This window comes from Lepisma saccharinum, chromosome 9 (assembly GCF_977018435.1).
Source record: "Lepisma saccharinum chromosome 9, izLepSacc3.1, whole genome shotgun sequence".
NCBI classification, from domain to species: domain Eukaryota; kingdom Metazoa; phylum Arthropoda; class Insecta; order Zygentoma; family Lepismatidae; genus Lepisma; species Lepisma saccharinum.
In genome coordinates this window covers 36,252,238-36,267,806 of record NC_139237.1, presented here as the reverse complement: position 1 = coordinate 36,267,806, position 15,569 = coordinate 36,252,238, and the positions used below count along the sequence as shown (strand labels likewise).

General features: G+C 38.6%; 1 protein-coding gene across 1 annotated transcript in view; it reads left to right on the top strand.

Moving 5' to 3' along the window:
- Window positions 1-15,569, top strand: part of Helz (Helicase with zinc finger) — a 71,147-nt gene that overhangs the window by 46,593 nt on the left and 8,985 nt on the right. The window contains exons 11-13 of the mRNA XM_083128010.1: window positions 2,478-2,679; window positions 5,697-6,833; window positions 10,917-11,130. Of these exons, the coding sequence (XP_082984136.1) occupies window positions 2,478-2,679; window positions 5,697-6,833; window positions 10,917-11,130 (1,553 nt within the window). The remainder of the gene's footprint in view (window positions 1-2,477; window positions 2,680-5,696; window positions 6,834-10,916; window positions 11,131-15,569) is intronic.

Genomic DNA, 15,569 nt, shown 5'->3' with positions numbered 1-15,569 from the left:
AACTGAGTCACACCATTTAATTTTAGTCCTTCTGGAAAATGTATTTGGTTTTAACATTTGATCAGTTTTTACCATGAGTGCCTGAAACCCTGGTTTCTACTCCATGTCCATATCAGAATCTGCTACTCCTGGCAACTGTACGACCATTCCACACACTGAGCCCCTGTCTGAATCCGTTGGAAGTGAGACAAGTGCACACTCAAACTTACTGTAACACTATGTTTAGCTATCATATTACAACTTTCACTTTGTAGAAACAACTTTTATTAATTAGACAATCTAAAACTCGGCGATACTTGGACATTTTATCCATAATGCTGTATTAGCAAAAGAAGAAATTACATGGCACATTTTCAGTTCGTCTGAAATAGGTGGAAAATATGTTGTATTGTTGGTTTCTGTCATATGCCTCCATATTGTCTACCTGCACCTCACAGCTCAGTGGGTGATGCTTGAACTGACACTACCCAGAAAGTGGCAACTATACTACTCGGCAGGGTTGCTACGCATCTGGAAAACAGGGAATTTGGCTTGTCAGGAAACAAGTTGCAAAATGAACAAGAAGTTCACTTCCACTTCTGGATTCCACTCCCAAAATTGATTCAGTTTAGAAACTTGTTTTGATGATAAGCATGTCTGGAAAAATTTAATTTTTGGACTGGAAACCTAGAAATGTTAGGGAATGTCATAATCAAAAAATTGCAGTAACCCAGTACTTGGTAGCTTTGGATTCAGATTATTTCAAATGCACAGGAAAGAATGTAACATTGCTTGCAGATTTGGCCATGTCTTAAGTTGAACAATGTCATAAAATTTTTGTAGATTCATGATGGAGAGAAATCTGTTTTGTTCCATCGACAAATAACATTGCACATTTTTGACGAACTACATTTCAATAACATTGCTCATTTTTGATGAACTACATTTCAACAAGTCTCAAAACATACTGGGCCTTCTGTTGCATCTATATCCCCCCTCTCTCTCCCTCCCCCGCTCTCTCTCTCTCCCTCCCTCTCCTTCCCCCCAGTTCAAACTCGAGTGCAAAACAGCTGTATATATTTCCCTCCTCCACTTTGCTATGTGCTTGATAATGGTACCAACATAAACTTTGAGAGTTTTTCTTTCCAATTATGTAAAGTTCATTTATTGTTGTTTCAGAAATGTGATGCTTCCTTTTTCACTACTTCTTTTCTGGAAACCCTGTATTCCATTTCCAGAAAACATATGAAACAGCAACACATGAAATAGAGTAGTGCTTAGTTCGGTGATATAATTCTTTCCTGAGCAAAGAGAGGGTTTGTTCAACAAATCAGTGAGATCCCAGATAAATGGGAAGTAGTGGCAGGACATACTCATTACCTCTCCATCTGATTCATTACTATTACTCTTCTTTTAATTGTTTATATGCAAACTAATTGTGTATCCAAGTGGTAATGCTTTGTAAGAGTATGTAGATTTCTCATTGTATCGCCCTCTACAGGTAGATAGATGCTCTTATGTAGTTTTAATAACCGGGCTCATAATATGATAGTGCCAGTACCTACTGCAAGAAAGGGCCTTTTGTGCACATAAATGAGACTGTGATGAGTTCCTTTTGCTCAATGTCATTGCTAAACTATTAAGAGGATGCGGTGCACACTGATTTCAGTTTCTCCTCGTGTTGTAGTTGTAAACAGATTTTTTAGGTTTTTAGATTTTTAATTTTTTTAGATTTTTAAGTTTGATAAGGATTATTATGAATTTCATTAATAAAAGTGTTTTAACTGATAAAGAAGACTAATCAGTACTCTCATTAGTATGGGCAAATGAAGGCATGTCTGTGAATTGGTTTATTTGTAAAATTACAGATATTTTACTGATCTGATATTATCCTGTAATTTAATGTTTCCTTTTTGTTATTATTTTAATGAATATTAATGTAAAAATTCATATTCTCAGCTTGTGTAAATATCTAAAAAAAAATTGTCAAGGGCAAACCTTTACATATATATTAATTAAGGAGCGTAATGAACCATTTATGTTCTTCATGACCCATTCAGAAGTTTGTATCAGATCAGTAGAATATCCATTGATATCAAGTCGTTTTATTTTTACAGTTTATCACCATTGGCAAAAATTTCGTATCAGTCCAACACATGTAAAACGAAAAAGATCGCTCTTCAAATTAAAATGTTCTCTAATCAGAGCAATGTTTTGGCATTCTTCATAACAGACAGTTCTTCCACCTGCCTTCTTTCTGTTAACCTGCTTTCTGAATTTATATAAAGAACTTGTTCCCCGAGTACTTAGGAAAGTAATGTCTCCATCAGTACCCATGTAAAATTCTAACTTCCAGACCACCTAGATCTCCCCTTGATACCTTTGTCCTTAAAGGAATATTTCCAAAATATAGTAGTTCTTCAGTACATAATTTGTAGATACTGTTTTATTGTGCAGAGAACAATGAAATCTAATCAGAATGACATTTTTTCCATAAGGCAAACAGTTCCGAGCAGTGTTCTTGAGTACCGTGAGAACTAGACGCACCTGTCTCTCTGGAACAAAACCTGAGCTGGAAGACGACATGGATTACGGATTCCTTTCCAACTCAAAGCTTCTAAATACAGCGATCACCCGAGCACAGAGCTTAGTTGCTGTCATTGGAGATCCCGTGGCTTTGTGCTCTATTGGCAGGTGCAGGTGAGTGAAACATCAATGCTTTTTTAAAGGCATGTATAGCCCCCAATTCAGGGTTTCCAGTGGCCTGGATATCGTGTAAAAGTGAGGGCATATTAAGCATAATTTTCTACATGTTGTAGATCTGAATTTTTCGTATATTTGTAAACACAAATTTGCAACAAAAGGTGTTTACACTAGTGGAACATATAGTAAAGTGCAAGATCCATTCAGGACAGTGTCTCAGCTGATGTTAGATCTTAATGTATATAATGCAACAAAACAGGATACAAACTAACCTCGTATCACTGACACAAGTAGAAACTAAAGCATAATCTTAGTCGTAACACATGCCATGCACATCAACACCACAGCTGACATCACACCTCATATTTCAATCTCTAAAACCTGCTGCCATAACCATGAACAATAGAACGATTCATATTTAGCTCTCCATTTGCGACAACCCTGCCTTGGGTCCTCCTTTCACTTTCTGTAGAGTCATCCACACATCTTTGTGCTGTATCGTATCTGGCAGTGCAAGGTACCCATTGAACCATCACTGGTACACACATTGAACTAGAGCTGACCCTTTGATTGGATTGGATTGATTTAGTGTTTTAAGTCCACTTTATGCACAGTAAGCCATCCTGTGCATGAAGTGGACTTTAAAAAACAAATCTCAAGGTATATTATACATTTTGCATAGTTCCTAGGATAATTAGCCTCCCCGAAAGTGTTGTACTTTAGTTTTGCAGATCGTGTGGAATTCCCAGATTGGGGAAAGTATCAGCATATCAGTGATTAAATTCCAACCAATAGTTTCCAGTACTAATACCACTAATGTACTAACCAGGTGTCAAAATCTGCAGTTGTCATGTGGTCAGTGTATGGAGAGACGAACACAATCTTTCCTTTAGACAGACGTGATATCAATCTCTCGTCCTATTCAATGGCAGTCGTCCAAAAAATTTGTATCAGTCCATCCCTAGCTCAAATGATTTGATAGAAAAACAAAATTTTACCCTTTTGGGGAAAGTTTGGAATACAGCTTTGCCTTGTCATTATCACAGCAACGGAAGTGATTTCTGCATGTACTACATATATGGATACACAGTTTCCTCAACTTTCATAATGATTCACCGGTAGTACAGCCTTTGCTTTAGCTAAACAACCCTCAACTTGAAACAAATACATTTTCCACCTTGGAACCCCGATTTTACATTCCCGCTTAATACATTCAGCCATCAAGGTCCCGGCCAAAGACCATGTTAAATAATAGGACGTTGACTTCTATCTTACTTTTGCTCTAACTCCCCTTTCCCGCTGTATACATTTTCCAAGCCGTGCCAATGCCATAAAATTTTCCAGAAGGCTGTTCTGTTGGCCACATGACTTTTCCATCTTCTTTTTCTCTTCCTTTTTTTTGCAACAGTTTCATCCAACATGCTAATTTGAACTTCTAGAGGTTAGGCTTTTCACATGAAAGAAGATTGCCTTGTAATCAAGGGGTCCCGGGTTCGATACCCGGTGGAGGCACAAGTGGTTCGGATCCCACTTTAAACTGTAGGTCCAGTCCCGATTAGCCTTACTGTGCATAATGTGGACTTAAAACACCAACTCAAACCAAACATGAAAGGAAGGAAGAAGTGCATTTGTTACACGCCTCTTGAGGGAAAGTAAAGGAAAAATGTGAACTTCTTGCATTGCCCGTAAAGATAAAATCTGCTGATTCTTCTGCCTCATTGTCAGAGAACAAGTGCATTGTTGCCAAATCAAGTGTTGCTAAACGCTGCTTTCCCTAGGGTTTAGAGACAATGTAGTGACTGAGGTGTCTTTGTTCGACCTTCCATCTTCCACAAAAACTCATGTGGAAAACTGACAACAGGGCTGTTGGTCACCATTCACTTCTTTACCAGCATGTTCATGGAATCCTTCCTAGATGACTGAAAGTGGGCAGGGGATTGAAACTTGTTTGTGAAAAACTCTTCTCTTTTCCTGTCTACCACATTACCCATGGAAAAAATCAAGAAGAGTTTGCAACCTCGGTTTGATATCATATTGATGAGAAGTCATTTAGATTCCTCAGGAAATAACATTGGTTACTTTATATTTCACTCTCATTTATTTTTAATTTGATTTTTTTGTCATGAATAATGTAACATTTGGTTATCAGAGCGAAGCTGAAAACATACTGTACATGCTAAAGTGATTATTCCTCTGTGGGCAGATAAGCAATAGTTTACTCACTGGTGGAAAAATGTTCTTGTCAAAACAATGGTTGGGAGGTGGAAGGTGGAACACACATTCTTCTGCATGTAGCAGAGAACATTTTATCTCTGGAGATGATGTGACTTCTGTGTTGTGCAGTGGCGTGGGCAGTAGAGATGAGGCATGCGGCAATATTTTCTGGGGGCAGTCAAATTTAGTATACATCTAAATACCATACTTGGGTCAAAAGAGCATATATTTATCTACTTTTCCTCTTTGTTGTGTGGGTGCCCTCTCTGGTATCGTGACTATCGTCTTGCAATTACTAAAATGTTCCAAGTCTGGGGGCAGTCAAATTTAGTATACATCTAAATACCATACTTGGGTCAAAAGAGCATATATTTATCTACTTTTCCTCTTTGTTGTGTGGGTGCCCTCTCTGGTATCGTGACTATCGTCTTGCAATTACTAAAATGTTCCAAGTCCACAGCAGCAGTCCTCAAAATTATACACTACAAAAGGTCAGCAAGCTCCTGAGAAGATAGTAGTACTGGCCACCAAAATTAATAGAATACACCAAAAAATGATTATTCTCATATACAAATAAAATTTCATAAAATGAACACTTTGATTACATAGACAATTGCAAAGATTTTAACCTAAAATTTAGTTATTATGTTAAAGCATTACAGAATATCTGAAAATGTATTTAAAAGTACCTGGAAATATCAGGAAATTGTTTTGCACAATGAGTGGAAGCTTTTGTTATTTTTCATCAGATTGTTGCTTCATTGAGGTAGGGAATTAATGGTGTTTTTATTTTATTTCAGGAAAGTGTGGGAAAGATTCATTGAAATTTGCAATGATAACAACAGCTTATTTGGAATCAAATGGTCTCAGTTGAGAAGCCAACTGGATGGTGTGGAGCTGAAGAAATCCTATGTTCTGAACCCCTTAGCACCAGAATTCATACCACGTCAGTTTCAAGGAGAGTCATTTATTCGCCTTCCTTCTCTATTGGGACCTTATGGTGGATTTGTTCCAAATGTTCCTGGAGGAATGAATCTTCGCTACCCTATGCCATACATTGCACCCTTTTACCCCTACCCCATATATTGCTACCCACCGTACTATCAGGTGAGGCCACCTGTTGGACCATCGCCTTTTCCATTTCCAGTGCCTCCGCAAAACCCTCCAACCCCTTGGATGAATTCTATCGTTCCAAGCTGCGTTCCGTCACCCATGTACCCGTCGCTGACAGGCAGGTCCACGCCTGTTGGTTGGAACGTTAAGAAGAAAGTGCCGCCTCCTATGTTGCCGATGATCCAGCCATCCCTCTCTCCAGGGTTGCCAGGGATAATTCGTACAAAGACTCCGGAGCCAGGCAAGGACGACAAGCTTTTGGAGAAGCCAGGATTGCAAGGCACCGTACAAGCAATTGCACCAAAAGGACCTCCGATTCCAAATTGCACCTTACCGAGGCCACTTTTGCCTGCACCTGCACCTTTTCCATTTGGCGTTCCTCATCCGTCTCTTTTGTGTCTTCCGAGACCTTTGGCTCAGAAAATCCCGTTCCAGTCGAATCCTAACAACTCCCTCGTGCCAGTTCCCATGGCAAACGCCTTGATTCCGCAGCCTGACATGAACATCCAACAGAAGCCTCATATTGACATGATGGGGAAGATGCAGGTGAACAAGATACTGGGAGGTGAAAAAGAAGGAGACAAGCACATCCAGTTTCTCCACAATGTCCATTTCCCAGAGGTCTCGCAGGAGATGCAGGATAACAATGACTTCAGATTGTGTGACAAAGGGCCATCCGAAGCAGTGTGGAGTTCCAATGGGGGAATGTACAGTTCGCTCCTGCCTCCTGGAATGGAACTGTCTGAACTCTTGGATTCGCAAAGCAAACAGTTCGAATGGTACAATCACTTGCTGGATTCAAGAGGAGTTGAGGATGCTACAAGGTAAGTCATCAAATCTGATGTGCTAAACGTAACATTTTGCATAGGGTGGCTGGGATAATAGTGGAGACAAAGACGTAAATTCATGCTTAAATTGTTTGTATCTGTACTGGCTAGGCCTCCCGATGGCACAGTGGTCACCTTGTTATCAAGGGGTCCCCGGTGGAGGCACATAGTCGTTTGGATCTCACTTTAAACTGTAGGTTCAGTACCGATTAGCCTTTCTGTGCATAAAGTGGACTTAAAACAACAATTCAATCTAATGAGTTCCTTGAATTGTGGGAATTATGCATAAATTTTGGACACCAGGAATTCTGTGTGAATTTTCTTAGAAGCTTGAAATATGACCATGTTTAATTCAAAATGCAATTTTTCTGTCATTTGTTGCCCTCTTGTTTCATTGAAGGTTTATGTTATTGCTTTGAGACATAGTTGGGCAGAGGGAGGGCTTGTTACTGTATTTTAGGCAACAAAAAGAGGGGGACGAGCACTATTTACTCTTCACTTAATAAATAATGGTTAGAGGCACATATATCTGGCAAAATTTCGCAAAAGCGGTAAATAAAATAAAATTTTGGTGTTATAGGGGATAATAATTGGATCAAAAGCGGTACATAACATTGTTTTTTGTTTTTAAAATTGTGAATATAATCCTAAATTTGATTTATAAACTGCACTTATTACACAAAATAAAGATATCCCTTCTAATAGCACATTTATGTAGTTACCAGAGTATAAGTTTATTCCGGTACAAAGGGGTCCATTTTTGCTTCTCAAATATTTACAGCAGATTTAATCAATTTCCCGTGAATTGCATCAAAAATTAATATTACAATGTGTTATTTCACATTTTGTGTTTTTGTCAAAAACTAAATGTGCATGCCTCTATAAATGATTTATTATTATGTCGATGTCTTGAGGATAATCTTGTACATTTGAAGGGGCAGGGTCATCACTCTTTGAGTAATTAAAACTGGAAATCAAAATTAATGCTTACATTAATTGGCTATTTTTATTGTGTTTAAGTGACTGGTGAGGTGTTTATTTAATTTTGGATGCCAATGACGTAAGGGAGAGATCATCTTTTTAGATGTTCAAGGAGAGGAGTGAGTCATTGATCGTAATTTACTCTTATATTAATTGATAGTTTTTGATATTTTGAGGGAGGGGTTCATAGTTCATTCACATACTTAGTAAGATGTACAAGGAATAACTTAGTAAGATGTACAAGGAACTTTTCGTATAATATTTGGAATGAAATGTTAATACGAAATAATTTTTATTATAACACGTGTTATTTTTCACTTTGATAAAAATATAATAAATTCAACAGTCCCTTAATTTGGCACAAATCCTGGGTACAGTGAAAAAAAGGTAAAGTGTTCCCCTGTGCATAGCACCACGCCATGAAGGCGTATAGGGGGTGTGGGGGTAACGACCCACACTTTCTTGATCCGGTCGTGAGTGGGGGTGATGTGATCAGCATCACGTCCCTGGTGATGTACAGTGAACAGTAACATTTATGAATTTCATGGTTTGGCATGGTAAACGCAGTTAAATTATTGTGTAGGTAAAGTTTTGCATTTTCACATTACTGCTTTCGTTGCTTGTCTGATTAACCAGAACCACTGCCTTCATTGACACAGGTTGTGGCATCTAGGATGAAGATGGTAACACATCTCTGGTGTTGTTTGCTGTAGTTCTGATTTCCACCATGTGTTGGTGCTAGTAGGTGATCGCCAGTTTGAGTCAACTGCTGTGTGGTGTGGTTTTTCATTCCTTGGGTTGCTGGTTGGGACTGTGTGGCACGTCATCATTTTTTCTTGTTGTCCGGGATCTTTCAAAGTACATGGTACCTAGGAATTATATATTATTGTGGTTAATTTATAAAAAAAAGTGCGCCAGTTCCATTTTCTGCTTGATTCCCTGTGTAGGGTATGCTATCCAGTGTCTAGTGCCAGTTTCTGCTGGATGATTGACATAGGGACATATTTTTGATAAATAAAAAAGTAAAATTTCGGTACAAAATCTAGAATCAATTTCGGGTTCAGAAGCGGCAAATAAAATAAAATTTCACTGTTATAGCAGTGAAAAAGCAGTATATAATATGACATTTTGGTTTTAAAAATGTGAATATGACCCAAATGTGATTTAAAAACTGCACTTTACTACATAAAATAAACATATTCCTTCTAATAGCACATTTATGTCATTACCAGAATATTAAGTTTATTCCTGTATAAAGGGGTCCAGTTTTGCTTGTGAAATATGTACAGCAGAATGAATCAATTTTCTGTGAATTGCATAACTCTCAGGATAATTCTGACTTCAGAAATGTCATGGCAGTAAATAAACTCTAACTTTTGTGTTTGAGTCTATTTTGCATTTTGCAGTTCATTTCGCATTATTCGTGACAAAACAGATTAGGAAAATGGCCTCACACCTTTCAGAAACATGAAAAATTAACATTACAATGTGTTATTCCACATTTCATGTTTTCGTCAAAAACTAAATATGCATTCCTCTAATGATTGTATGCATTTCTTTGATGATATTCTCTGTAGGGGGAGCCTGTTGAGTGAAGTACAGAAGTGATAGAGTTGGAATGGCCAGTGGTGTTGAGGTGTTGTGTTGGCACCTTGTCAACACCAGGTTGACAAACACAAAGTTTAGGTTTGGTAGAGTTCTTCCAATCTCGGATTCTGGTTTGTGTGTTTTGGATAGTCTGCCTGATATTGTGGTGTGTTGTGGGAATGCACTCCATTTGGGTTTGAATATCTTTGCACTGGGAGCATCTGAACTGGAGTTTGGCATTTGTGCACCACATTGGCAGATGATGTTCATTGTATTTGTTATTCACTCCTATGTGATCCATGCTATTTCATCTTGGAGATCTTTCCTCCAAGGGACTGTGTGTCTGTTCTATAAAAGTTGAGCCACACTCCAGGAAACGAGACTCAGGCACCCAGTACACTCACCCTGGCTAAGTCCAACACCCTCCACCTGAAAACCAAAAGCTGGACCGTGGCTAATCTTTTACAGAAGAGCATTCACACACCTTGAAGACAAAATTGCATGAATAACGAATATAGGACTGATAGATGGATACACTGAACAACAGCTGTCAATGTGGTGTGCAAAAATAAAACCCTAGTTTCAGTGCCCCCAATGCAGAGAAAATGTAAACCAAGAAACCAAACGGAAATTGATTGCATTCCCGTACCACCCCACAACATCAGGCAGACTATCCAAATGATGCAATATCAAGGTAGCACACAAACCAGCATCTCAGATTGGAAGAGCCCTACAGAAGTTTGAAATACTACACTTACATGTCTATAGTGGAACCACGAGCAAAACAACCTGCGCAGACCCGCGACTTGTGCACCGTACTCTGGTGAGTAGGGGAGGGGGTGAGTGGACCATGCTTCCTTATGGCCCGAGGTGGAGGGAAGAAGGGAAAACTGAGCGAGGACTTTTCGTCCCAAGGTTTTTTCCCTTGTGGTCGATCTATACAAGGTTACATGCCAGTGTCAACTACATTACACCAGCAGGATTGTCTATGCAGTACAAGTATGAATAGGAGACCACTTACTTGATGCCAGGAGAGAATCAAAATCAGGCATTGCACAACACTTCAACACCTCTGGCCATTCCATTTTTATTCTATCACCCTGTACCTCACTCAACAGACTCCCTCACAGAGAATATCATCAAAGAAAACAGGCACAAAACTTAGACACTAGACAATGACATGCCACTTGAGACCCCATGCTTCAAAATATCCCGGACAACAAGAGAAGATGCAGATCCAGTGCACAACACCCAAGCACAAACTGTATCGCATGGAGCAGCACAGCACAGCAGATGACTGAACCTAGCAATCAACACCAACTAGTGTCACGAGCTGGAGGAAATCAGAACTACCACCAACCGGGAGTAAACCAAGCAGTGACAAGGTACCATCTGCTTCCTAGATGCCGCAACCTGAGTTAATCAAGGCAGTCAGTCTTTGATATTAGTCTAGCAACAAAAGTAATTGCAATAGTTTACCTACACAACTTATGCATTTGTTTACTTTTACAGGTTTATGGAGTTAGTCATCTTAGGCCATAGTCAGAGAGGTTTTAAGAATCCGCAGAATGGAAATCCCAATGAATCTGGTTTCATTCATTCAAACAATGGGTCTAGTGACTGTTGTCCGCCTACACCGGATGTTGTGAAGAAACTAGAAGATCTTTTTGTGGAAAAGTCTCCGGTCATGCCACAAGCCCCTCCTTTTGAAGAACTGCCGAATCAGGTGCGTTAACATTTGATGTATGGGATCATATTATGTTGTCTTCAATGTCACACGGGCAATGGGATTCAGTCTTTGTATACAAACACATATTTTTTTTTTTTGTTAATCTATGTTACCACTGTGCTCATTTTGTGAACCTTGATTTATGTAGATGTATAACTTTTTTTTTAAACTGTCAGTCCCCTCCCCGTACTGTTAACTGATTTTGTAATGATCAATATGAAATTGCAAATATTCCCTGAAGAACCTGGATTAACTGATATTGTGGTGTTGGTATCAGAAAGGATTGGTTGGAATTTCAAGTACTTTCCAGAGTGTATGTGTCTTGTATCATCCATGAAAATGATATGCAATACTTTCGTGAAATCTAATCATCAGGGGTTCCATACACCTGGAGAACCTGAGAATCTTAGGAAATTTTAAAAAATAAAAATATCAGGGGAAATCATCTAATTGGTCAAGGAGTCCCAATGAAGGATTAGAATATGCTCTGCGCTGATAATAATAATTACAACTAGGGATGTGCCTAAGCCGATTACAGATGTATGAAAATCGGAAGAAATTGCCATATCGGCATCGGCAAAAATCTGATATTTAAACCGGTACAGATAATACAGTTTTACCTTCTAATAAGTTTTATATATTTTAGTTTTGCAAGAATTATTGAAAATTAGTTTATGATTCTTCATCATTGTATAGCTTTTGTAATAAAATTATTGCAAACTCTCATTCAGAGGATCAACCTACCTCAAAATCAGAAATAGAACAGTGCATTGCGGAACCAACTAGTACACGTGACCAGCATCCGCTCTTGTATCGGAAATTCAAAAATGAGTGTCCAAACATGAAGCAAGTGGTGAGAAAATACTTGGGCATACCTGCTGCATCAGTATTCAGCAGGGTGGCGACAGACCTGGAAAACCTGGAAAACCGGGAAAAGTCAGGGAATTTGAGGTGTCAAAAAAAGTCAGGGAAATGTCAGGGAATATCGTCTTCATTGACTTCAAACACACTTTTGACGAAAATTGTTATAACTCTGGTACTATGGGAGCAATCTACTTCAGATAACTTTTGGTTTGCAGCTAAAACATCAGCGCATGCAACCGTGTACAATTTAGAACACTGGACCGAGGAAGGGGGGGGGGGGGGGTGGCACGTCCCCCGAATTTCAATGGAAAAAAAATAAAAATCTGGAGTTTGCTCCCTCTTCTCCCGCTATTTTGGGGAGAAGGCGCAAACTTTAGTATTCTCTTCAAAGAATGGACATTTCTCAAGAGAATGAAACATGTTTCATGTTCTTGGGTGCCATACAAGTTGATCAATAAGCCAAAATGTGATTTTTTTAACGAAAAATATAGTTAATTTGCATTTTTGGAGGAAAATTGTTACAACTCGGGCGCAATGGGAGCAATCTACTTCAGATAAGTTTTGTTTTGCAGCTAAAACATCATAGCATGCAACCGTGTACAATTAAGATCGCCGAACCGAGGAAGGGGAGTTTGGGTCGTGACCACCGAATTTCAATGAAAAAAACACAAAAATCTGGAGTTTGCCCTCCTCTTCTCTCGCTATTTTCGGGAGAAGGCGCAAACCTTAGTATTCTCTTCAAAGACTGGACAATTCCAGAGAGATTGAAACTTGTTTCATGTTCCTGGGTGCCATACAAGTTGAATAATGAACCAAAATGTGAAACTATTCGGAAATGTGTCATGGATATGTTGCGGAGAGGGGGAAGGTTGGTCATCAATATTAATTTACCCAGACTTGCTCCAGACCTGTGTCAGAGTTTCAACCCAAACAGAAGAGTATGAGGGTCCAAAAAGCACATTCATTTTGTAATCTGCACCATGATACCATATGGTTTCATCGGGCCAGAACGACCTTACTCTGATGATACGTACCATATAATATCATCGGGGGAGTAAAGGTTAAGCCTCTAAATATTACGTGGAAAATGCATTGAATTATCATTTTTTCTTGTCCGTATGGGAGTAGTAAGGAGACAGAACTGTCAACAGATGGAGGGGATGGGAGCGGGTGGCGCCGTCCGATAGTTGTCGGACGTCGTAGTAAGGCATTTTGTTGGAAACAAATAGGTTTCATGATACGTACGATTTTTGTCGAATATCGCCACCCGACAAAATATCTCACTACAACATGTGACAGAAATTCCATGCATGGGACTCTTATGATTTTTGTTCGATGTCTTCGGACTGCAACATCCAACAAAAATAGTATGCATAAACAAGAAGAGCTTTAGACTGCAAATATGCTGCTGGAATTTTATTACTCTTCTGGCTCACTTCACCTCATTTAATGTAGCAGTGCTTACGAAGGTTTTCTTCCATCATCCTGACGTATTACTGGTTTCGCACAAGTTAACATACGTTTACAATGACATTGCACTATTCTTGGATATCAAGAAGAATCCAACAAAACTGGTTATATATTGAATACTATCACGTAATAGTGAAACATAAATCTGCATCGGTGAACGTTATAAAAATTGGCAAGTGCATGCTCCCAACCTCAAATTTACTGCAACACTAGTATTGCAATGACATTAACACCATTCTCTGTCCTGTCTGTTTAAACTCATGAGAGATGGTCATTAATCTCTCACGGAGTAAGGTTAATGTCCAATATTATGAAATAAAATACTAATAATAAATACGTAAATATTTTAATATCATATTTACTCGAATCATTCAATCATAAAAGCAAATCACTTTCTTCAAGAATTGACTTTTCTCTGCCAGTCCTGCTAAATTATCACTTTCCATCTACTGATTTATACGAGGGGTGGCCAGAAAGTAATTTCCGATTGATTTTTCGCAAACGCCAAAAACGTGAACTCTGGTAATTGCTGCGAAGTTATGTTTAGGAATGTGCAGTGATGTCTGGACACATTTTCGCCCTTTCTAAATATCGAAATAATGTGAATTTGGCATAAAATTTGAATTGTTGGCGTTTTTAGCGATATTTTTTAAAGAAATGACCTAAGACAACGAAAAAAATCCATGAAATCCAACATTCTTGTCTTTTCTAGGCCATGTTTGTGTACATAGAACATGCAAGTTTTCCAATATTTTACTCAAGAGCAAACTATAGAGTTATACGTACATGAAATAATTCCGACAGCTACATTAAATCATGTATTTCCCACGATTTTTTCAACTTTTATCAAAACCATTTGCATCACAGAGAAAAGTGGCAGGGTTCTAACAGGAGATCGAGTGTGTATCTACTGTCACACGGGAGCCACGTATTTGTCGCACGAGTTATGTTTTGAATTACCAAGCTAAGTGCGCTCCATCGGCATTTGTCGAGCGAGTAATAATGGAGCTCAGTCGTTAGGGTGTCTTGACTACTATGCAAGAGACCCAGGGTCGATCCCCTGCGGGGGAGAACCGGGATGTTTACCACCTATTCAAACTGCTCCGGCACCCACCCAGCATCATATGAAGCTGGTACCTTGAGGAAACTTTGAGGGATAAAGGTAGCCAGGAGCGTGGTGCTGATCACATCACCCCCACCTTTAGCCGTGATCAAGAAAGTGTGGGGCCCTAACTCCACACCCTTATACACCTTCATGGAAAAGTGCAGGGGAGCACTTTACTTTTACTTCCTCAAAAATCTGTTCCAACATATCAAACTGTCACGAAAATACGTAGACCATGTGATCTACAATTTAAAATAATCGTTTAAAAGCACAATAGAGTATTAAGTTTCGGTATATTTGGCAGATAAATGTTCTAAAACAAAAACGCCAATTTTGGGAAACTGACAAGTCAAAAAAAGATAATGTCAATTTTTGGTGCCATAATATATCGGTATCTGTCACCTGAGATTGATTAATTTTAATTTTTTGGGTCATTATGCACCCTTCAGTATATACGGGGGAAATTCCATTATCTAAAATCCTTACCTTAAAATTAAAAAAGAGGTATGGTAAATAACTTTCCCAAAATAACTTTCAAGATATGAAACTCTCACAAAGAGGCGTAAGCCATGTGACTTACAATTTGAAACAGTAATTTAAAAACACCATGAAGGAATAATTTCAGATATTTGTCAGAAAATGCGCTAAAATGAAAATGTGAATTTTGAGAAAAATAACACCGTATAGTAAAAAATAAAAAATAAGAAAATACACCAATTTGAAAAAAAATTAACAAATATCAAGGTCCCTACCGATTAGGCATAAATAAAACATGAATATCAGTTGTAATTTATTTCATTAGTAACAGTGAGTCTTATCCTAATTTTCGACATAATCACCACCATTGTTCTGGCATTTTTAGTAGCATGGCACTAAAGTTTGTATGCCCATGGTATATGTGTCTGACAGCAAAGACTGGAACTATCTCTACCGCAGTATAGCTGTCAAATCCTTGTCCTGCCAGAAACCTCTTCAGTTAAACAAAGAGATGAAAGTC